Genomic DNA, 21,642 nt, shown 5'->3' with positions numbered 1-21,642 from the left:
GAGCATGAAAACGAGGCTATAAGCTGGTTGTTACAGCAACAGACACAATTTGCAAGCAAGTGAATCGAGGTCGAAGATTTTCCAGAGTTATCAAGCATTTTCCATATCTGTATTGCACTTTTGCGGTTTGAAAAGCAGCCATAGAGTTTCCTGTACAGTATTTCATTTATTTTTGCTATTTCGTGGTAGAATTATGGTAAGTATTGGTACCTTTGTCTTCTGTTATTCTGCAGCAAATTTATGTCGATATTTAGCTTTGATCGATGAAGTGATCGAAACGATGGACTCTACTCTATGTGGCATTTATTCACCGCCCAGGTTGTTTTTGTATTATTTATACTAGGCCTCTGTGCGACGAATGAATCTCAGCCATGCCCAGCAGCAAAAGCTTCTTGCTAACAACAGGAGAAAAGAGATCGCGCGGGAGGATCAAGTAAAGCGAATCAACCAGGAAAGAATATTGGAAGCTAACATGGCCAGTGAAGAAAGAATAGAAAACAAACGGTTTCTGCGGCGGCTTCATCAGGAAGCGACTGAAAGAGAAATGGACGAGGGAATTAGAAAAGTAAAAGCTTCCTACTTTATTGATTTCAGGTTACCGTATACCTTCAGGGGTGTCTCACGTCCAAACGATGTAGCGCGTTCGGTTTAAGCTGTAGATACCTAAACCCCTATATCAAATTAAAGCTTATAGAGCTGGCTATCAAACCATACCAAAAATTTTGAAATAAAATGAAGTGCCGATTTTTTCACGGCCACTAAATGCGAACGTCCTAATCACCTTTTGGAAGCTACAAGTCAAAGCGAATTTTGTTTTTCGCCAATTTATTTTTTTCCCCGGTTTCAGGACAAAAAGCGCTAAAAAAGCGTGTCTGCGTTTTGCCACATTCAATTGCAGTAAAAAGTTACAGAACATTTTCAAAATAGGACTTTAAAAATGTGAAGTGATCGTACAAAAATTGCTCTCGGAGAAAAAATATTTCGAAATAAACAATTCGCAGACACATTTTTGTTTTTTATATGTTAATCTAGCTACTGTCCAAATTTGAGGGCAATCAAACAAATCCCCTTTGAGTTGTAACTCTTTAAAGTGTCTGCTTCAAGCGAAAATATTTATTCGAGAAAACAGCGCTAAGAAAAATCTCTTGCTTCGCAAACAAACTCCGCCCACAAACGCCTTCAACTGGGTTCTCAGATCACTGAGCCAATCAGCGCTTGGAAAATTTACTACCATTAACTCGCGGTGAAATTTACGCGTGAATCTCGAAAAAACCCTTGAGTTTTGCAATGCGCTCAAGGCGGAGAGATAATTTTTCTGTAGCTCGGTTTTTCTTGAAGCTGGTCTGGCAAAATGGGGAAGACGAAAAAGGATACGAACGCTAGAGTGGCTGGGCGACGAAAACAAACTGAACAAAAGAAAGTGCGGCGGAGCAAATGTGCATGGATAATATTCCAATGGGTCTCAATGAGTTGGGCGATTCATCGGTATCGGACTCAACAAAAGAGTCAATGTACATGTCGCTGTTATAGCTGTCGAGTTCCCAAACTTTTACAGAATCTTTCTCTACTCTTGACTCGATCTTTTTGCCTGCTTGATACGATAGCTATAGCTTCATCCGCGAGGCCAACTTTCGCTTCTTCACTCATTGATGTGTTTTCATTCGTTCTTCGCTTTTTCGAACTGGTAAACAGAGTTTTCCGTGGTCCATGTTTACTTATAACTTAATAGAATTACATCTAATACGAAAAATGCTTGGATCTGAGTAGCCAGCCAATTCGTGGTATCCATATATTCCCGCGAAAGTAGTCTCGGTTGATTGCGTACACGTTATAGGGCTGTCAATCAAGAGGGAACTTTTACTTCCGGCCGTAACATTAAACCTCCATTTCTCCGCCAATATTGAGTTTTTTTCAATTTTGTTTTCAGAAATTAGAGATTACTCTTCGACCATTACTTTGAACCAAAAATCCAAATTTGAAGAAAATTGCCGATCTGAAGGTATACTGTAACCTTGAATACTCAAGTTTAGTTTTGCTTACATTTGTTCATTTAACCTAAAATTGGTACATGGTGTTATAATGATGGTCGATGTGAATGGATTGTTAGAGGACCTAAGATTTGAGCACGATTACGAGATTGAGTAGGAGAACGACTTTTCAATTCTAGTTTGCAGGCTTCACATTATCACAACACATACCCATTTCATTCCATAAACAACCCTCTCTACCTAAAACCAACATGAAGAGCGAGGGCTCTGGAAACGTCGCTGGTTTGATATTCGAAAATCGTACTCGTACTCAATCTGGTACCCGTAGTCAAATCTAAAGGTCTCTATTGAGCAAGCGTGAGGTCAAGATCACTAGATATTGGCCAAGTTCTTTCTTGCCTGTCTATGGACCTTGGATGTCCATGAGCATGCAAAAATGAACGACTCCAATATCCAGCCATCTTGACTGAACAAGCTTGGTCAATAAGGATTTATTTTATGGCAGAAAGGACAAACTCTTCTTGTAAGGTACAGCAGGCAGTCCTGAGTGGGCAAGATATCCCCAACTTGCCTGCTGGGGTAGCCAATCACTGCATAGGATTTGGTTCATCTTGCCACTCACAGAGCTAGTCACAAAATAATTAACAAATTATTCCACAAGTGCACATTGGATGTGAGATGATAGATAGCCAACAAGGCGGATAGCACCAATTGACAATAATCACCTTGTACCCAGCAAACAGGAATAAAGTATTGAGTTTACAGTTGGAGATCTTCTGCTGAACTACAGTAGGACTTCAAACCTGTATATTGAGCTTGTTTGTTTTACAGTGTACATGTTTACCTCACATAGCTCTGTACATGTACATAAAATAAATGTACTTACTCAGGCCAAGGGGAAGGATATTGATAGGGAATTTGGAATGAGTTATTGGAGCTGGGAAAGGTTTATTCCAGGAAACTCTAGCATTCCACCAGGATACAGAACTAATGTTATTGCCTTGGCTTTGAGCTATTCATTTTCAAGCAGTGTGTTTGGGGTCAATGTACTGTTTCCTTGGGTAAGATTTGGCCCATATTCCCAGTACTTTTTCGTACCAGGTGTACTGGTAAATTTACCATTAGGCTGTGGAGGGGTTAGGGACTTTGAAGTGGACTATTTAGTAACCCATCCATGAATGAATAGAAAGGCTACACTGAGGATAAGTCCAGGCAGCAGGAGTCAGTTGGCCTGAGGCATTAGGATACTGTGTGACCATAAATTTTTGCAGTTTCTAATTTTTGGGATCTTTGTGGTTTTTTCCATGATCCCTCATAAGAGTTCCCACAAAAATTTTCTCCACAACCAACAAATGGGCTCAAATTTTTGTACAGCGACCACTCCCACTTTCTTTTTGCTGACCCGCCCACATTCCATTGGTGGTGTTGAAAGTTGACTATAAGCGAAGCTCAAACTAAATGTAGAGAACAGGAAAGAAAGGGATACATGTGTTAAAAAAAACTATAGCACATTTATCCTCTTCTTTCCCTGTTACCACCTTAAGTTTGAACTTTGCTTACAGTCAACTCACGGTAACACAAAGGAATGTGAGCGGGTCAGCAAAAGAAAGTGGGAGTGGTGCCATACAGTAATTTAAATCCATTCTACTGTTCAGTAATTTTCATAGTTCTTTTCTGCTGATGATGAAAGACTTTCATTCGCAAACTTTTAGTTGACAAAAAGCTTTTTTTCCTAGCAACAAGAGCAAAAGATGCTTCAACAAAGGCAGCAAGAACAGGAAGAAAGACTTGCTAAGGTTAGTCTACACATCAAATTTTGTACTGGTAGAGGTGACAAAAGAATTAAGAGTCTTGTAAACTCAGTCCATGGAATGACACAATGTATGTGTTCAAGCAAACTGACAAATTTCTCCAGTTTGGTAACCTGACTTCCGTGTAAAATGATGTGAAAAGTACTACCAAACTATAGTGCACTCAGTGGTCACTGTGGAGTGTAGAATACAGGAGGCCAACTTTCTTTGGTTGTCATACCAATTAGTCTATTTGTTCCTTTCTCATTCCTTTGTAAAGTAAAGGATAGTGGATTAATCGGTGGTACATACATGTACATGTAAGTTTAAAGTTAATTACAGCAGAATTTCTAATAGAATAGACCAATTTCGGTATATTAAAATTCAGCCTAAAACAATAGACCTCAGTACGAGGCTCTGAGGAATAAATACAAAGTTTGTGCCAGGGTTTGTTCCCCAGAGCCTCGTGCTGAGGTTTTTTGTGTTAGGCTGAATTTTGATATGTCGAAATTGGTCTATTATATACCACAGCATGCAGAGAAACTGTCCAGTAGCCTGGGGCTAGTGGATATTCCAGTTGGACAAGTGGATTCTGTCAATCACTTACCCAATTGGAAAGTGAAGTTTCTTGGGGAAATGTTTGAGGAAACTCTAATTACAGATTGAAGTAGTGTAAGAGATGGACTTTTGGGAGGCAGTGAGAATGATTTTTGGGATAGTACATTGAAGTTAGAGCTTGCCCATTTAAGTTCGAAAATTCAGTTTCTTTTCATTTTGTCTCGGCACTAGGATGTACATCACATGAATATGTCTATGTCGTGTCAACAACCTAGTCATACATTTGTGGATTCAGTATCTGATTTTATGATTGCATTGGGGCCAGTCAAATTAGTTTTCAGGTCATTTTGTGTTAAATCTCGGGTAACACTACATGCAAATAAATCCAAGTTTTTTCAGACGTAAGTTTCGTTGTAAACATTGTGCGTTTTGATTTGCTTTGCCTTAGGAGCTTGAACGGGTGAAACTAGAAAGTCTTCGGGAAGAAAAGCTCACACAGCAGATAAGAGAAAACAGGTAAAGATGACTTTTTTTAGCCCTTTTTTATTCTTTTTCTCTAAAGCAAATTTCAGCTGAGTGGATGAAGTGCTGGGCTTGACACACTGACGTATCACCAAATTCTCCCATTTACATTTTATTATGCTAGATCATTTATTTTAGCATTAGAACATGTAATAAGTATAGTTGTCTGTGAAGAAAATTGAATTAATTTTGTAAAAGTTCCGTGTAGGTTAATATGTTAATTAATATACTTTTCTTGATGTGTTACAAGATGACTATAGTGAAGTCTCCCGACTGATACAGAAGTTCTCTAAATTTACATAGTATTCTAGTCACTCATGTATGTGCACATTACACTGTTACTATGTTTTTGGTTACCTATAGTTGTTTCTATTGTAAGTTTTACATTGTATCTTTTGTAATCTTGTTGTAAATTATTATTACTATTTTTCTTTCTTTCCCTTTTAATATACACTCCTGCTGCCACCTCGTTTAGTTCTGGAACTACAATCCTGGCCAAAAGTCCTTAGGATACTTGACAAAATGACAACTGGTGACGCATTAAAAACAAAAAAAACAAAACAAAAAAAACAAAAAAACAAAGAAACAACAACAACAAAAAACAATGTTGGAATAGTGGGTCTACTTTGGTTGAATCAACATCAACATTGTGTTGGGGGTGGTGGAGAGGGAGTTGGACAGAAAGACCATATGTTGGCAAAAGTGCAAAGTGTTCCAAGACATTTGACCAGGATTGTAGTTCAGGGCTCGCTTATTCATTATTTTCCAGAAAATATTCATTTACTGATATTTTTTTAAACATCTGATTAAAGTGTTGAATTGAGGGAGCTTGAAGCCAAGCTAAAAGCAGGTTTCATGAACCGGGAAAGGTCAGCTCAACTGGCAGAGAAGCTGGTCATGGAACAAGACAGAAAGGTGTTGTGTTTGTTTGTGATAATGTACCATTTTAAAGGGACAATGGTGATATTTTCTGGCAGTGATACATTTTCATATAACCTGCATGTTAATTGATTCTTAAAAGTTTCTTCCCTTTAGTTTTCTTTATTTTGTTCACGTGCAGAATTCAAGTCAGGATTTATTATGTAAATAATTTCAACAGGTGAAATAATATGAAGTTATTATAAATGATAAATTATTAATGCAATAATTTATTAATAATAATAACTCAATATTATTTGACCTATGTATTTGTAAATACTGTATTTTTAATAATTCAGGCCAACTTTTTTTTGCAAATTGTTGTACCAAATTTATATTAAAGTGACATGAAATGTGTATTCTTAGTTCCATGTGGAGGAAATTTTTCTTTCAGAAGCACAATTTAACTCGGCTCAATATACTCTATTTCAATCTCATTATTTTTCGTTGTTTTTTTACTTTTTAAAATCTAGAGAAAGGATGATGAAATTCATGGTAAAATGCAAGAAGAATATCAGCGGGCATTGGAAGTGGAGAGAGAGAAAGAGAAACAACGTTGGGAAGAAAGTGTGCGTTATCAGGAGCAGCTTGAAGGGCAACTGGCTGAGAAGGAACGCCGCAAACAAGAGGCTTACGAGGAGTTCCTTAAAGAAAAACTCATGATTGATGAAATTGTGAGGAAGATTTATGAAGAAGATCAAAGGTGTGTGGCATGATGTTTGTTGTGTAGTGTAGGTTTCAAAGAACTGGAATTGTTAAAGATATTTTCTATCATGGTGTGGACTAACAGCTGTGCATACCAGAGTGCATATTGCACATGGCTCACTAGGGTAAGTTATAGATTGCCATAAATAAGTATTTTACTAGGCCTGATGTGGTACATTCTGGAAGTTCTGAATTTTCATGCAGATACTGCAACTTAACATGGAGCATGCAGTATAAAGTGCACTTATTAGTCCTTATTGCTCAACCAAGCCATTCATACAACAAGTTAATATATGGGCTCAGTTTTGGAAAATTATTAAACAACTTACAGCAATAATTGTGTTCCTCCAGAAAATACATATATCCATACTGCTTGGTAAAAATTGGGCATTTTCTTGGAACCACATGTCATGCTTGCTAACAAGACAAGGCGAGCACATCGAAATAAATAAAACTTGCGTATTTTATGTATCAGGGAGCTTGAAAACAGGCTGCAGAAACAAATGGCAACACAGAGGTACATTGAAGAGTTCAAAACAAAACGAGACGAGGTTGGTTTTCAAATTCAGTGAGGCATGATGTGTGTCATTGTCAGTGATTTATGTACAAATTATCATGAGCAGTACATGTTTAATCTGAGTAATTTCCTGGCTAAAATTAAATCACAGGGGTTTCATTAATGGCCTGGCACTGGGCAAATTGAATACTTGGTTTGACCATCTAGAGGAAAGGTTTTTGTTATTGAGAAGTTCACATCAAAAAAACGTTTGCCTGCCTGTGAAACAGTTGCTCTCCTACTGGAAAAGTTAATGAAACTCCTGAATCAATATGGGTGGAAAAGGAAAGTCAAAGCCTTATGTGTCTTATGGTACTGAGAGATATAGGTATAAAGGTATAGGTAGGTCCAAGGGGGAGGAAATCCCTTATATGGGCTATATAGGTATGTGCGGTCCCAAAGGGTGGGGTTTTTCAGCCATTTTGGTCATAAATAGGGTATGGTTTTAGCACTCTAGTCTTGAATTGGGTATGTTGCTCAGAGGAAGCTATTTTTCATCATTATCAATATGACCATCAACAAAAGCCCTTCATAACTAATGTTTAGGGCAACTTTGCGAGTCGCAACGGTCATAAACAGGGTATCAAATTTTTGGCCAGGTCATAAATAGCGTAGCAAAACTCGCAGATTTTGATCATAAATAGGGTAAGGGTTTTGGGAAGTGGGCCGCACACCCCCACCCAACTTTTCTGGGAGTACCCCCTGGGAGGAAAGTGTACTAGAGCGGTTTTCCATTGAGTGTGTAAAGCAAAACCAAATTTATCACTCTAGCCAATGACAATGGAAACAGACAATACAGTGAACTAATCAAAACTCTAAGTTATTACATATACATGTAGCTGACTTCTGATCGGATCAAAAAGTGGCACAAGTTTTTTTAAGCCAATAGTGTAGCTTAGTTAATGCAAAACCAATTACTTTTTGACACTCAAATGAAAACTGCTCTAAACGTCAGTTGACAAACAGCAGAAGACTAATTCTCTAAAGTTGGGCTGCATGAAAGAGGCAGTGCACTCATTATAAAGTAAACATACATGACCATTAGTAATGGCATTGCCTAGGTCTCAGTCTCGGTAAAACACATGTGCATACTTAGGAGATATGGTGGTTAGATGAAAAGAGAAACAGTGGAACATACTGATTCCTTGATTTGCTAAGTGTACCATTTGACAGTTATCTTTCTCCACGTTTTTGCTCTTTAATCCGTAAGTTTGAGTTCTCTTTTGAACCATACAACTATGGGTGAATAAAAAAGACTGGGTAGAAAAAGTATGATCAGAAAAAAACCACAAGGTTTAGCAGCTTTAATTCACGTGTTTTTGTCCTTGTTTGTCTTCAGTGGAAGGCACATGAGCGTCATCTTATGGAAGAAGAGAATGAACGTATTCTGGAATTCGCGAAAATACAACAACAACGTGAAGAGGACAGAATGGAGAAGAAGAAACAGCAAGAAGAAAGCATGGCGGCCGTTCAACAAAAGGTGAGAGCCATCACAGCAAAGTTAACTCAAGAGTTTGAATGATCTTTATAAAGAGACAAGCCAGAAGCGCTTTACCTCATGATACAAATGTAGCTAACCTTGATTAGCAGTCACTGGGAAAGGAGCCAGTGCTCTGGAAGAGAGCGACAGAAGTCTAGCGTACAAGATAACCATATGTGTGTGTCATGAGCGGTGAACACTTCCTCTTCACCTTGCATTTGTTTTAAGCAACGAGCATGAAAATTATCTAAGCTTCAATTGTGGCTTCATAGGGTGTTTGGCGGAGTCACAGAGCTAAGATGTAGCGGAGACTGCTGCTGATAATTGAATGTCATTCGTCCTCAAAGTGAAGTTAAAACTAGTAGTCAGAGTTCGCCACTTACTGGTAGTTTTTCAGTTGATTATAAAGGGGAAGGTACCCTTTGGCGAAACCAGTTAAAAGAGTGTACTAAAACTTCTAGGTCCTACAGTCTGAGCTCATCTGTTTGAGTATATAATTAATAGTTTTATTCAAACACGATGCCTGTCTGGGGCTGGCTGATTTTTCACGTGGTAGGTGAACATGTACATGAACATGAAGACGTACAAGGTTTACTGGGCAAACTGAATTTGAATCGTTCTTGTTGTCTTTCCAGCTCACAAAGCAGATACAGGAGGAGGCGGAAGCTAGAGATGAGATGGAAAGGTACGAATACAAACTTAATATCTGCGTCATCTTGGCAAGTTTATGACCACACAATCAAACAAATGTGAATCATGCATGCACAAATAGTAACAACAACAAGAACAAAAACAAAACAACGGTAACAAAAGTTAACTGACCGCAATTCAAGACATTACAAATACGTTATCATCTGTTTCGCTATACCGTTTCGTTTATCTTTTCTTTTTTTTTTAGCAAAAAAAATTAAGATTAAATACTACCATAACTAATATTTTGAAAACTACGGAAACAGGTGCAAACCACTTTTTTCATTTAGGAGATCTCAGAATTGCCGTTTTTGCATCATCTTCTTACATGTACATAAACTGACAGTGTTAACACAAGGGCATTTGCTAATCTCTTCCTGATTGTTGCTCTGTAGAATCCGAACTGAGCTTTATCTTGAAGAACAAGAAGAAATGGAAAGGCAGAAGGAAAAGGTGAAAAGAACGCCGTTTAAATCTCGCCTTGTTTTGTAGTAGTCGCATCTAAATATGACAGGTTTCATGAGAAGATAATTCTTGTTTTCTTGGGTGTTCAATATACTGAGCTCTGTCATTGGTTCGAAAAACTCGAGCAACCTGTTCAGCCAATCAGGCGTAAGCCAAAGTCAGCCGTGAATATGGGTTTCCCTTACTTGCTGTGGGTTGCACAGATTTACCGAGAGTTCGGATTGGTTCACCGCTGTTTGGCCTGATGTAATTTCTTTGACTTTGTTTTTACAACGAAGGTTAGAGAGCCTATTTCTAAATATTGTGGTAGTTACTGACTGAACCATCAGAACAAGTAACTATTCGGTGAAAAAGCAAGGTTTATTGAATAAGACGAGATTTACGAAGGGAAAGCGGTGGGTTTTTTGTGGCATTAATCGAGTATATTTAAAGACTAACTTGCAAAAAAAGGGACCAGGGTGTTATTTTCTTAAGAAACTACTGGGCTTCGTCGGGGGCAAGCTAAGCTGGGTAGCTGTCGTTTCGCCCTTCGTAAGAGCTTGGAGGAAGGGCTAATGCTCATAACATCAGCTTCAAAACTCGCTACGTCGTTTGAGTGACCTCCATCACCTACGAGTCATAAAGCGCTAATTGTAGCAAAAGAATGGTTTTCTTCCCCAGAAAATCTTAACTCTGAGACGCAATGGTTTCTACTTGTTGTCTAAAACAGTCAGTGGGTAAAAACAGGGACAAAGTCGGAACAACAGCAAGAGAAAAGGAAGACTTATACAAAGTACGAATGCTGAGTAGTCAAATGACTGAAGTAATGAATTTTTTTTGTTCTGTCTTCGTTTAGATGGCGATTGAAAACAGACTTCGTCAGCGGTTGGACTTGCAACAAACACGTCGACAGCAACTCCAGTTCAAGGAGGCGAAGCGACAGGCAGAGAGAGAAGAAGAGGATGAGTTTAGAAGAAAGGTACTTGTTGAATCCATCGTAAACCCGTTTCGTTTATCAATGAACCTTTGCCGTTGTTGTTGACACGTGGACTTAGTGTTATGATCACAAGGAGGTGAAAAAAATGGTCAGAATTTATTTGAAAGAGTTCTTTTCTTTTGACGTGAAAAATCACGGAATAATTTGCTGAATATCAGAAAGATTAGAACACATGCCACATGTTTTAAATCATTCACCCGTTCGTTCAACGAGAGGAACGACTTCGTCCCTCCCGAAAGTCATTTCCCATTGTAAAGGGCCCAGGAATCAGTTTAAAAAAGTTGAGGCTCCACTTTATGAAGGCGGGCTACATAAGCATTCTCATCGATGCTATAACATTTTTGTTTATTTTGATGATCATTTGTTTACACCAGTCGTGGTTCTTCTTTCAGATGCTTGAGAAGTTTGCCGAAGATGATCGAATCGAACAAATGAACGCTCAGAAGAGGCGCATGAAACAACTGGAGCACAAGAGGGCCGTGGAAAAATTAATTGAAGACAGGAGAATACAGTTCCAGAGAGAAAGGGTAGGAAGACGTTCTTTGTCCTGACGCTTTGGTACTGTGGCAATTGCTACGCTGTCCTTTTGTGTTTCTGAATATTTTGTTTTTCTGTTTACAGGAAGCAGAGCTCGAGGCTCGTCGTGAACAAGAGAGAATGGAGGAGTACAGGAGACAGATTATTGAACAAGAAAGACAGAGAATGCTCAAAGAACACGCTTCAAAACTCCTGGGTTTCTTGCCCAAGGTGGGTGTTTCCTCTAGCACGTGCACACACGTGTTTATTTTTTTTTTCTAAGGGAATCTGCCTAACACCTACAAGAAACCCAACAAGGTTTGTTTTAAATCAACGACGCAGATGACAACTCGATGCCTTTGCGTAAATAAAGACCTCTTCCCTCCACCTTCCCTACTTCCCTTCCTTAGCCCCCCTCCTCCCCTCTCGCTGTGTCCCTCGTTCCCTCTCAACCACCACCTTACATGTAAATGTGCGTAAGGGTGCCTTTTGCCAGTTAGAGAGGGGCAAAACACTAGAATGTTTTATTGCTGCTATTTTAACATTTTTGCGCTTAGTCTGACACGCATGTGTCGTCCCTGCCAAGAGACTCATCAGAGACCTTTGGGTTGAGCCAACTCGTCGTACGTCGTGTTTACAGTCCCGATAGCATTTAGATTACAGTGGCAATATTCCTTAACCTTTTCTTTTTGTAGGGTGTGCTACGTGATGAAAGGGACCTGGAGTTGTTTGATGAACAATTTAAAGAGGCTTACAGAACAAGAAGATTGGATCACTTTGATGAAGATGACGACGAAAGCTATTAAAATAACTGAGTTTTCCAATGCCATTTCAATTTAGATTTCAAGAGGTATTACATGTAAATACAAAAGCCTCAAAATTGTGTTTTTTTCGAGATATAGTGTTGGTACCAGTTGAAATGGAAACTTGATCTTTAGCTTGTCTTAAATGGTTGGTGAAATTAAGGTTTGTGGTTGAAATATGTAAACAAGATTCGACGTGTAAATAGCCGTGCTGTGTTTTTTTTTTTTTTTTTAAATAAAGTTTCAACATTTGTCAATTTGTTTCTGCATGTAGCTCAGTAACCTTGTTCCTTGGGCCCAGTGTGCTTGGCCGTGAGAGCTCTCTCAATGTTTTGATGTTGTGGTTGTTTGAGCTTGATTCGAATTGTTTTAGTTAGTTTAATGCCTGTTTGTAGCACATAATATGTAAGCACTGTTGAGGTGTATCAGAAAGCTTTCTCGTTCGCTGCGCTCACTCGTTCGGGTAAAAAATCGTATCCACGAATTTTCTATAGAATAAACCCATTTTTCGTTCTATGTCACTAATATCTATTCCTGTTTGGAAGGATCCGACCTACTTCCTAGTCATTCCTAGTTTATGTTATATTTGAAATATTTGTTTATTTATTTAAAAGTGTCCCCAAGTAGCACATTAGTGTTAAATACATGGACACTTAAATGAAGTGATTATTATTATTATTATTATTATTATTATTATTATTATTATTATTATTATTATTATTCCAGGCAAGGCTCTATAATCATTCACTCTCGCGAAGAGATTACTGTACAACGTTTTAGACTGACTTGTCCTACCACTCAATTATTGAGTCAACTTATTTAGTGCTTTTAAACTCACCCACAGCTGTACATGGAGACCGACAACCAATTCCGTTAGTGCAAAGAAAGTCTAAACGACTACTAAACAAGCGATCGTAAACCGTTACAAAAGTACATGCATGAGATTGTGGAAAATCAAATTATATCTTATCACAAGATGAAAATTAAAGGAAAGAGGCTCTTTTTAATAGATCAGTGCAAAGTCTGCGAAAAGTCTCGTTTTCCTTAGTTGTCCTCAAGCGCAAGAATGTTGGAAAAATAGAGCGGACAAAATCGTGGACGGAAGGAGTAAATGTACATGTAATAAAATTCCTTCTCCGGTCGGTCTCCAGTCCTCTCTCACACAGGATCTGAGAAGAGACTGCTTCAGTCTATATCCATCAGCTATTCTTTAATACAATGTCTACAAGCGGTAAGCGTTTGTTAGTTGTATGTGGTTATTCAGCATGATCTTTGGGTAATATATTTTCCGTTTCATTTATTTCACTTTCCGCCTGGCGTGACCACCTTTAGCGTCATCATCCTGTGCTGCGGGTTTGTCCGTTACTTCCTCTCTTTCAGCAGCAGCCGTTACCAATCCCGAAGCATTCAAATCCTCGCTGAAGGTTTCTTGTTGGAGTTGTGGTTGTTGAGAAGACGTAGCCACATCTCCCACCTCCTGCAGTGTACAAGCGACAGACAGCAGTCTGCACTGCAGTGAGGATTTCGACGCAGCGTCCAGAACTTTCGACCAAGGGTCACAAAGTACTGCACTGAAAAGCGGGAATGAGAAAACAGTAATGGTGTAAAACTAGAGGTGGAGTGCACGATTCAACTTAAGCAATCACAGTGCATGATCATAAGAAACGCGTCTGGGCTTTAAAATGTAAGGTAATCCTGGGGGATAGGGAGACCAACCCGCGCTAAAAGGGGGTTACTGATTTTTGTGTAAATGACTGTACGATTTTCGACTTCAGTTGCCTTTAGTCGCATAATGACCCGGGAACCCATATGTACTGACTCATTCCCAATCCGGTCTATATCTACATTCGTTGAAAATTATTCTCATCTTCTCACAGGTCTCCATGCAATTCAAATCTGTACAACTGTTGAAGGGACCGATTTGATTATACACATGTGTCCATTAGGATGATTTCTCTTGCTGAGCACGGCGATCCATTCCGCTTTTCTCATAACCTTTATGCTCAATTTTCTATCGACAGCTCAAGAAGAAATTACACGCTGGTCAGTATGTTTGGTTCATATATTTGTACCTGCTGTTACGGCGATAACTAGTGTGTTGGCTGCCACGAGCAGAACGCTGAGCATTACATAGTCTACTTCTTTATTAGCTGCTGAGGAGATAACCTCGTTTGGAATCTGAAACGCAATAACAAAATGGCAATAATTTCACCAGCCTAGGACACGAATACAGCTAAGGGGAGTATAAAGGTAGGCAGACTAAACCAATAAATGAATAGAGGGGGTAAGTTTCTAAAGAAACTGTGGTCCCGCGTCGGTGGGGAGCATAACACGATAATTTGGTTTTGTCAACTGGGTTGATAATGTAAATTGGCCACCGTAAAGAGATTCAACAGCTGACGTTTCGAGCGTTAGCCCTTCGTCGGAGCGAAACAGGCGGATTCGCTCTGACGAAGGGCTAACGCTCGAAACGTCGGCTTTCTAATCTCTTTACGGTGGCCAATTCACATTATCAACCCAATTGATAAAACCAAATTAGGCTAAACCAATAGCCACCTTGTGGCCAACATGCGTCCGATGAGTGGTTCTATGTCTGCTCAGAAGTAAAGAATCTAGGGAATATGTCGTGCGAGTGACAAATAAATTCCACAGCGATCCAATTTTTGTGTTGTGAATTAGGCCCAGTTGACTTAGAAAAGTTTGCACGTAAGACATCGACAGTTGCTTGGTCAAAAAGATTAATAATTATCTTGCCCAGATGATTCTCCGGGGAAAGTTATATTATTAATACATCTGAAGGAGATTTTCTCGCCCAGTATTCTGCAAAAAAAATAATCATATATAAAAATAACTGGAATCCGTATGTTTGGCCATACCTTGAGCAACATGCCCACCGAGAAATTAACAGAGCTTGCCATGAGGGAGATCAGTTGAAGCCAATGTTCAAAGGAGTCCGTTATTGGTTTGTAGCAGGCAAACAACACTGTGTAAAGGCCAGAGATGATTGTCGCGGAACCAATGTAGGTACGACTCTGTGCGTCTGTCAGTAAAAGCGCTGAGGTGAGTAATACCTTGCGGGCCAATTCAACAATCTCCCAGAACCAACAGTTGTCCGAATAGTTTTCATAGAAGAATCGAAGTCCTCTGGCTAATGGATCTGGTTCTTTTTCACTGTTACCTTTTCTTGACTTGGAGAGACATTTCCATAGGATAAGGAGAGTGACGAGTGGAAATGCGGCTGGTTACAAAAAAGTATGAAAATCCGACAAACCGATTATACTCGTCATAATGGCACTTGACGGAAAGATCCGCTTTCAAAAAGGCCTCGCATCCACTGCTTTTGTTCTCGCTGCAAATCTCTTGGCACGCCTGAGGCAGCACGGTGAAGATATGGGCACAAGTTGCTGGGTATGTAATGAACAGCAGTAGGAATGCAGTTCGGTGGCAACGTTCCTTTGTTAGATCTATGGCACGACGCTGTTTGCGAACCGACATCTTACCACTTCGATAGAGAAGAAACCTTTTTCCCTGATAGTAAGCTACTGGAATTGCTACCGAGGCAACGCTGAGGGCGACCAACATAAGCAAAGTGGTATAAGATCAGATTTTCATTGAGCTGTTAAGGCAGTGGATAGGAACGATTTGAAAAAAGGTTAAGTTGTAACATCCCCGCGTAGTTGCCGACAGTTATCACCGATTCAGGCCACTTGACGTATGAGAATGCGTTCAATGTTCCAGACGTTACTTGATAGAAGCTGACAACTATTTTGAGCCTTGCTAAGAGAATATCTGCCACTGATCTCTGAGCGTGTTCTTCTTTCTTTCTTTCTCTTAAAGTAAGAAATGCCACAAGGGAAACAAGGGCAAATACGATGACGAATTGAACAGCAATCCAAGGCAGAGATGGGCATCTTTGGCATTTGGTGAACAATTTAAAATACCCTTGAACGCCACAGAGAGGACCTTCATAGCCCTGGGAACAAGTAGAATCCAGGCTTCCCAAGCACGATTTTGCAACTGGGCACGCGTACGAAGCAGGCAACAAAGTCGAGCATTTTGTTAAACTCGAGTTGAAGGAATCATCAGTTATCTGTAGATTGTCTTTGAATGCAGTGTACATTTGTTTGGTATGATCATCTGACCACCTCCAATAAAATCCACTGCCTAGAGTCACAGTGCCGTTTACACAGTCGTAACCTCGAGGACAAACCACGCATGTACCATAGCGATCAAGACGATAATGACCCAAGAGACAGAAACATGCTCTGAATCCCGCAAAGACTTTCAGATTTGTCCTTGTAGAGAAAGAGGAATACCTTTTCAGCAGACTTGTCCGTAGAAACAAACAAACAAGAAGAATTTAATAGTTTAAACTGCAAGTTGTCAGCCCAAGCACTCCGAGGCATGAATACATTGATTTCCCAAAAGTCCTCTCAACCAGTGATAAAAGCCACGAAAACATGACATTTTACCTTTTGGACACGCCAAACAGTCTGACTCCGCTTTTCCAGGGGCTCTTGAAGGATCCACGTGAGTTCCCGGAGGGCATGTTTTGCAACCTGTTCCATAAGAGATGATTTCTTTTTGGGCCAAAGAGTCCTGATAGAACCCCACTAAATTGATAAATATGCTACATTTATTGATGGGAATAATACGACGAACTTGTAAAATATCTGCGCGTGTTATCTGTAAACCATTAACTAGAGTGTATGCAATCATCTCAAGACCCCCCAACCATGTCTTGAGTGAAACATGAAAGTGAAAAAGTTAAACATGCAATAAGTCGATGTTTTACCGGGAGGGCATGGAGTGCATCCTTCTTCGGTCTTGTAAGTGCCATAGCTGCACGGTGTGCATTCGAAAGTCCTAATGATGGAGTCCTGTGGTATTAATGCACAGGTATAACCAGTCTCTTCCAGGAATGCATTGGCTGGATAATCCAACATCAGAGCGGGTGGATTGGTAAGGCATGGCAAGCTTAGAAAAAGGCATAAAAACGATAGAGATTATTTGCTAATATACCAGGATCAGTTAGTGTGGTCACAAATATTCAAATTAACCAGTAAAAATTTGAATTAAAAAGAAATGTAACTGAATCTTGGACAAACTAAGCCCGTGAAATGTAAAAGTGCAGTAAAAGCTTAAGACTAATTTCTTTTACCAATTAACCATCGCATATTTTATTTACATTTTTGAGGGACAAGGATGGCGCAGTAATATGAGGGTGCTCGACTCAAACAATGTGGCACGAGTTCTAATTAAGGCTGGTGCCCTAGTTGGGTTGAGGTAGTTGTCGATTCTCGTTTTGCCCTTAGGTTCCTTCTCCCGGTATTCCGCTTTTCTACCTTCTCGAAAAACAACATTTTCCAAGTCCATGCAATTCTAACTGGATAAAGGATCCACACGAAAACCAGCCAGTACTGATGCGGCTTTCTCTCTAAATATTGCAATTTTGCTTAATGCTACACAAAACAAAAAAAAAAGTAATTATGTGTTCAAATCTTGTAAAACGAAAATATGGTATTGAACCAATGGGAACCCATGAAGGAAAGTAAATCAGATGCCAAGCTTGGGAAAATGGCACCCATACTCACCCTAAATCCTATTCGTGCCTCTGGGAACATAACGGCCATGCAACACACCCATAACGTCTCATAAAATGCCATGAACATATCGAGTAAGAATGTACGGTGTTCATGTATATACCCCACGGTGTTTCCGTCAGTCCGCTTCTCTCTAAGGGATAGGAGGGAAGCTCGAACAGAGACCTAGAAAAGAGCTTCTTAGGAACAGAGGGCCATTTACCAGATATGAGGCTTGGGGGAATAAGCATAAATGACTTTGCCATTAATTCTTCGACCTTTACACGGTGATCGCTAAGCATAAGGCAATTTTCATGCATGTGATGCAACTGGCTACTAATCTTGACAAAGCAGTGAGCACGGTATTATGTTGTTGTCATGTTATACACGTACATCACAATGTCTTCGAGGTAGGGCAGCATGGAAAACAAACTTAGTTGAACTGTCTTTATGTCGGTGTCTACCAAAATTCTGTAGTCGAAATGCAAACGAAACAAAGTTTAATTACTGAACTGGATATAAATGCTCAGGATATATGATTTTCTCAGTAGAATGAGCGAAATAAATTTAAATTATTTGAAGTGATTTTGAGTTAGGTGCGGGGGCCCGCGCGCACTAGGTAGACTCCAGATCGAGCGTTGTGTTCTTCGGCAAGACACACTCTTATCTCAACCTTGGCAAGAATGTAGCTCTGGTGGAACTTTTTATATGTATAAAAAAATATTCTAAGTTAAATCAGATTTTTCGTTTAGGCGAACGGCGATGATGACTGCTTTACATCTCTCAAATTAGTTTTCAAGAGGTTTTTTCAAACACATACGAGACAAAAGGACAATGCATTCAAACAGCTAATATTATATCAATGAGGAAAATGCAGATTGCTTAAAAATTTGAATGATAAAATAAATACATATTGAACAATTTGGCCACATGCAAACGTAATATTTTAGGTTTTTTTAATTTTCCGGATTTTTTCACCGATTTTGTCATTAGATCTGCATCCGGGCCATGTTTGCGGATTTTCTTATTTTTATATTTTGCACCTTTGCTTAGCAGCTAAGTTTTTTTTCTTGCCCAATTCCAAACTACTTTCTGCTCTGGCGTTTTAAAAGGGTCATTTGAAAGTTACATTTAACAGTGTCGTTCTTATCAAATAAAAATAATTTAAGACAGTAGCTGCTAGCTCTAAAAGCTTACAAGGTTTGAAGCCTCCAAGTTCTGTCAAAAGCACCTTCTTCGATAACTAGAAGTGGATTTCCTGAAAGTATTCTGAAGAAAAGAATAGTTTGGTATTCCGATAGAGGACAAAAACAATTCACACTTCTTGTAAGAATCGCTAATCATTAAAAATGGTCTTCCATAATCTCCAGATATTCTGAACCCATCCACGAGAAAAGATGCCTGGTAATGCTACGAAGTCGATTTCTATCCAGAAACCTAAAAAAAGAGTAACAAAACATATCACGCAAAGTTGTAAAATTCTCCGGCAATTTTAACTTCAGTAAGGCTAAAACTTTCTACAGCGCTTTTGTGTTTGAAGCATCTTGAGGAAAATAATTTTTCATTGCAGATCTTTTCAAATATTCGAAAACAAACGAAAACAGATCGCGGCACGCAAGTCTACCTGACGAGGTTCTTTTTGACAGTGGAGTCCCCTTTGTTTCTCGTTATGAGATGAGCACGTGAAAGTATATACTGTAATACCTCAGGATTACTCTATACTTGTTAAAGGGGTCATGAAATCTGCCATCTTGGAACGGCATCTCTTCGTATGAAGTTAGAAGAGCATAAATCGATACAAAATCGTACCGAAACAGCCAAGAGATAGAAAATGCCTAATTATGCAAACTGTCTTCATGATTATCAATTTTTCTTAAGCTAATCTTTAATCTTTAATCTAACTTTAATCTATGAAGTTTTATAAGTTTTATAAAAAATGGATTTTCTCACAAGTATCTGAGGTCAAAGTTGTTCCGAAAAGCCTCGTCATCAATATACGTGATTTCGTTGAGTGACAAAGATCTGCAACAGAATAATTGTCAATCGAAGGTATATTTGTTACAAAACGCCAATGTGTTTTTCTCAGAGTTGCATATTCGTCCAAACTGGTCACGCGATGCGCCTCCAACGAACAGTGCTTTGCAGAGCGTCATAATGTGTATATAAGGGTTCTAAGTAAGTTCAAGCTACGGAACACGCGATAGTCCACTGGAAAGTTGCAGAGAATATTTGTAAAGGTTTCTTAAAATCATTAGAGTACTGAAGCACTGTTCATCGTCCTTGGACTTGTGTGTTTTGCCTCAGACTGATAAGTATACATATTACTTTTTGTCGAGTGTGGAGACTGTCTTGGGGGGTGTTTGTTTTGAATTGGGGCAGATAGGCCAGACAGTTTTAAGTTTTTCGCTCTGGTTCACTTAAGCTGTTCCGCCCTGTTTTCCTCCAGGGACTTGTAATATAAATTTATATTCGATATGTTGCGATCACCACTTACAGCATGTTTAACAAAAACATGTAACTAAAAAGTCCTTTCTCGATTCGCTTTATACGGTTACGGGAAAGATCGCTGTAACATAACATAATAAAATATTAAAAACATTAAAAAACATATGAAAATTGGTATAGTATAGTAGTTGTTTAATTGAAATGGTTTCTTGACTTTTAGAAGGATGTAATCAAGTGATAAGTGTTTCCAAAATTAGCTTCCCATTCATAATTTGGTTTCCTGTTTTTGTTTTTCCTTACACGGGAGACTGGAAATTATATTGTAGAATTGAACAAATGGAGCTGAATTTTCGAACGGTTTTTACCAACCGGAATGAAAGGGCTACGTCAAAGCGAATTTCAGAAAATAAACCCTTGAGAATAAACAGCTTCAAAGTTAAAAATCTTATTGGAAAATCAAGTAGTTGTTCATGCTTCCTGGGTATCGAGAATGCTCTTGTGTTTGAGTAGTTTTTGCACGGATACAAACCTGGAAGGGACAGATTTCAAATTGGTTACTGTCTCAGTATTTTTTCCACACATAGACCCTTTGCATTAATATATGGCGCCCACATTTGAATAACAATACTTATACATCCTAAGCCTCACATTCATGTGAAAAATTCTTTGTCTGGAAACATAAGGACGAGGCTAAGGATGTACAAAGTATTGTTATTCAAAGTTAGGTGCCATTTATGCAATGGGTCTATGTAGTAAATGAAATGAATGTAGCCATTGATCCATTTTGGTATATGAACCTTGTGGATCCACGATCAATCGATCGATTTGAAAACTTAGGGTTACAGTGTTAAAAAATGTGAATGATCATGAAAGAAGTTTATTAGCTTAACGTCAGAGACAAAAAGGTTTTGACTACCCACAAAGTAGTTGCCACTGCTAATTTGTCCATGTCTGGTATAGGAGATTCTAGGTCAAGTCTATTGTTCCTTAGAGACCTATTTCGAAGACATATTAGAGAAAAAAGATTCCTGAAGTTGGAAATATGACTGAGCCACTGAAAGCTATTGGCTTGGACAACGTAATTATTCAATTTTATTGGTTATATAATCGTATGTGCCATCATAGAATCTGTAACATTTTTTTGTGGGTTTTTCATACGCCACATTATGCGTCAAACGCCCGCACTGATCTAGAGTAATAAAATCAGGAACAGCAGTAGTGCTAAGAGTCACTGCTACAACTTTGCTTGGATTTAACGAGCTTGAACTCCCAGTGTCTCCAACATGTATTTATTCGTTCGATAGCTCAGTTTCTCAACCGATTTCCAAACTTTATATGTTAGAAGTTATAATTTTTGCCTTCATTCACATTCAAATTCTGCATTGCTCTTGGTTTAGCTGTACAGAGAATTTAAAGGTCTCTTTAATTCTATACCTAGTTATCTCAAACTTATCAAATGCATTACGATGTATTAGTGAATCTCTGTCAGAATTGTGGTTTTTATTCTTAAATTCAAATTTCTTGATGAGTGATTACTTTGAGATCGATTTCGCAATAAAAACTAATGATAAAAAATCAAGACGTTTCGACCCCTCCGAAGTCATTTTCAAGTGCGAGTAAAAATACTTTAAAATGTAAAAATACTTTA

The 21,642-nt window shown here is 38.8% G+C and overlaps 1 protein-coding gene and 1 pseudogene across 2 annotated transcripts; one reads left to right on the top strand and one right to left on the bottom strand.

Annotated features, from left to right (window-relative positions):
* Positions 1-75: 75 nt before the first annotated feature.
* Positions 76-12,224, top strand: LOC145479408 (meiosis-specific nuclear structural protein 1-like). Its single transcript, XM_081457769.1, has 14 exons — positions 76-196; positions 344-565; positions 3,725-3,784; positions 4,785-4,852; positions 5,671-5,773; positions 6,250-6,479; positions 6,957-7,032; positions 8,377-8,517; positions 9,153-9,202; positions 9,603-9,660; positions 10,508-10,630; positions 11,041-11,175; positions 11,270-11,395; positions 11,860-12,224. The coding sequence occupies exons 1-14, from the start codon at positions 194-196 to the stop codon at positions 11,968-11,970; spliced, it is 1,506 nt and encodes a 501-aa protein (XP_081313895.1). The 5' UTR covers positions 76-193; the 3' UTR covers positions 11,971-12,224.
* Positions 12,225-12,688: 464 nt separating this feature from the next.
* LOC145479407 (putative leucine-rich repeat-containing protein DDB_G0281931) lies at positions 12,689-16,319 on the bottom strand (annotated as a pseudogene). Its single transcript, XR_014048423.1, has 3 exons — positions 14,844-16,319; positions 14,040-14,145; positions 12,689-13,538 (listed from the first exon to the last, which is right to left on the bottom strand). The product of XR_014048423.1 is annotated as a putative leucine-rich repeat-containing protein DDB_G0281931 (transcript).
* Positions 16,320-21,642: the final 5,323 nt, after the last annotated feature.

Source organism: Orbicella franksi, chromosome 2 (genome assembly GCF_964199315.1).
Source record: "Orbicella franksi chromosome 2, jaOrbFran1.1, whole genome shotgun sequence".
NCBI classification, from domain to species: domain Eukaryota; kingdom Metazoa; phylum Cnidaria; class Anthozoa; order Scleractinia; family Merulinidae; genus Orbicella; species Orbicella franksi.
This window is presented reverse-complemented; position numbering and strand designations above follow the sequence as displayed.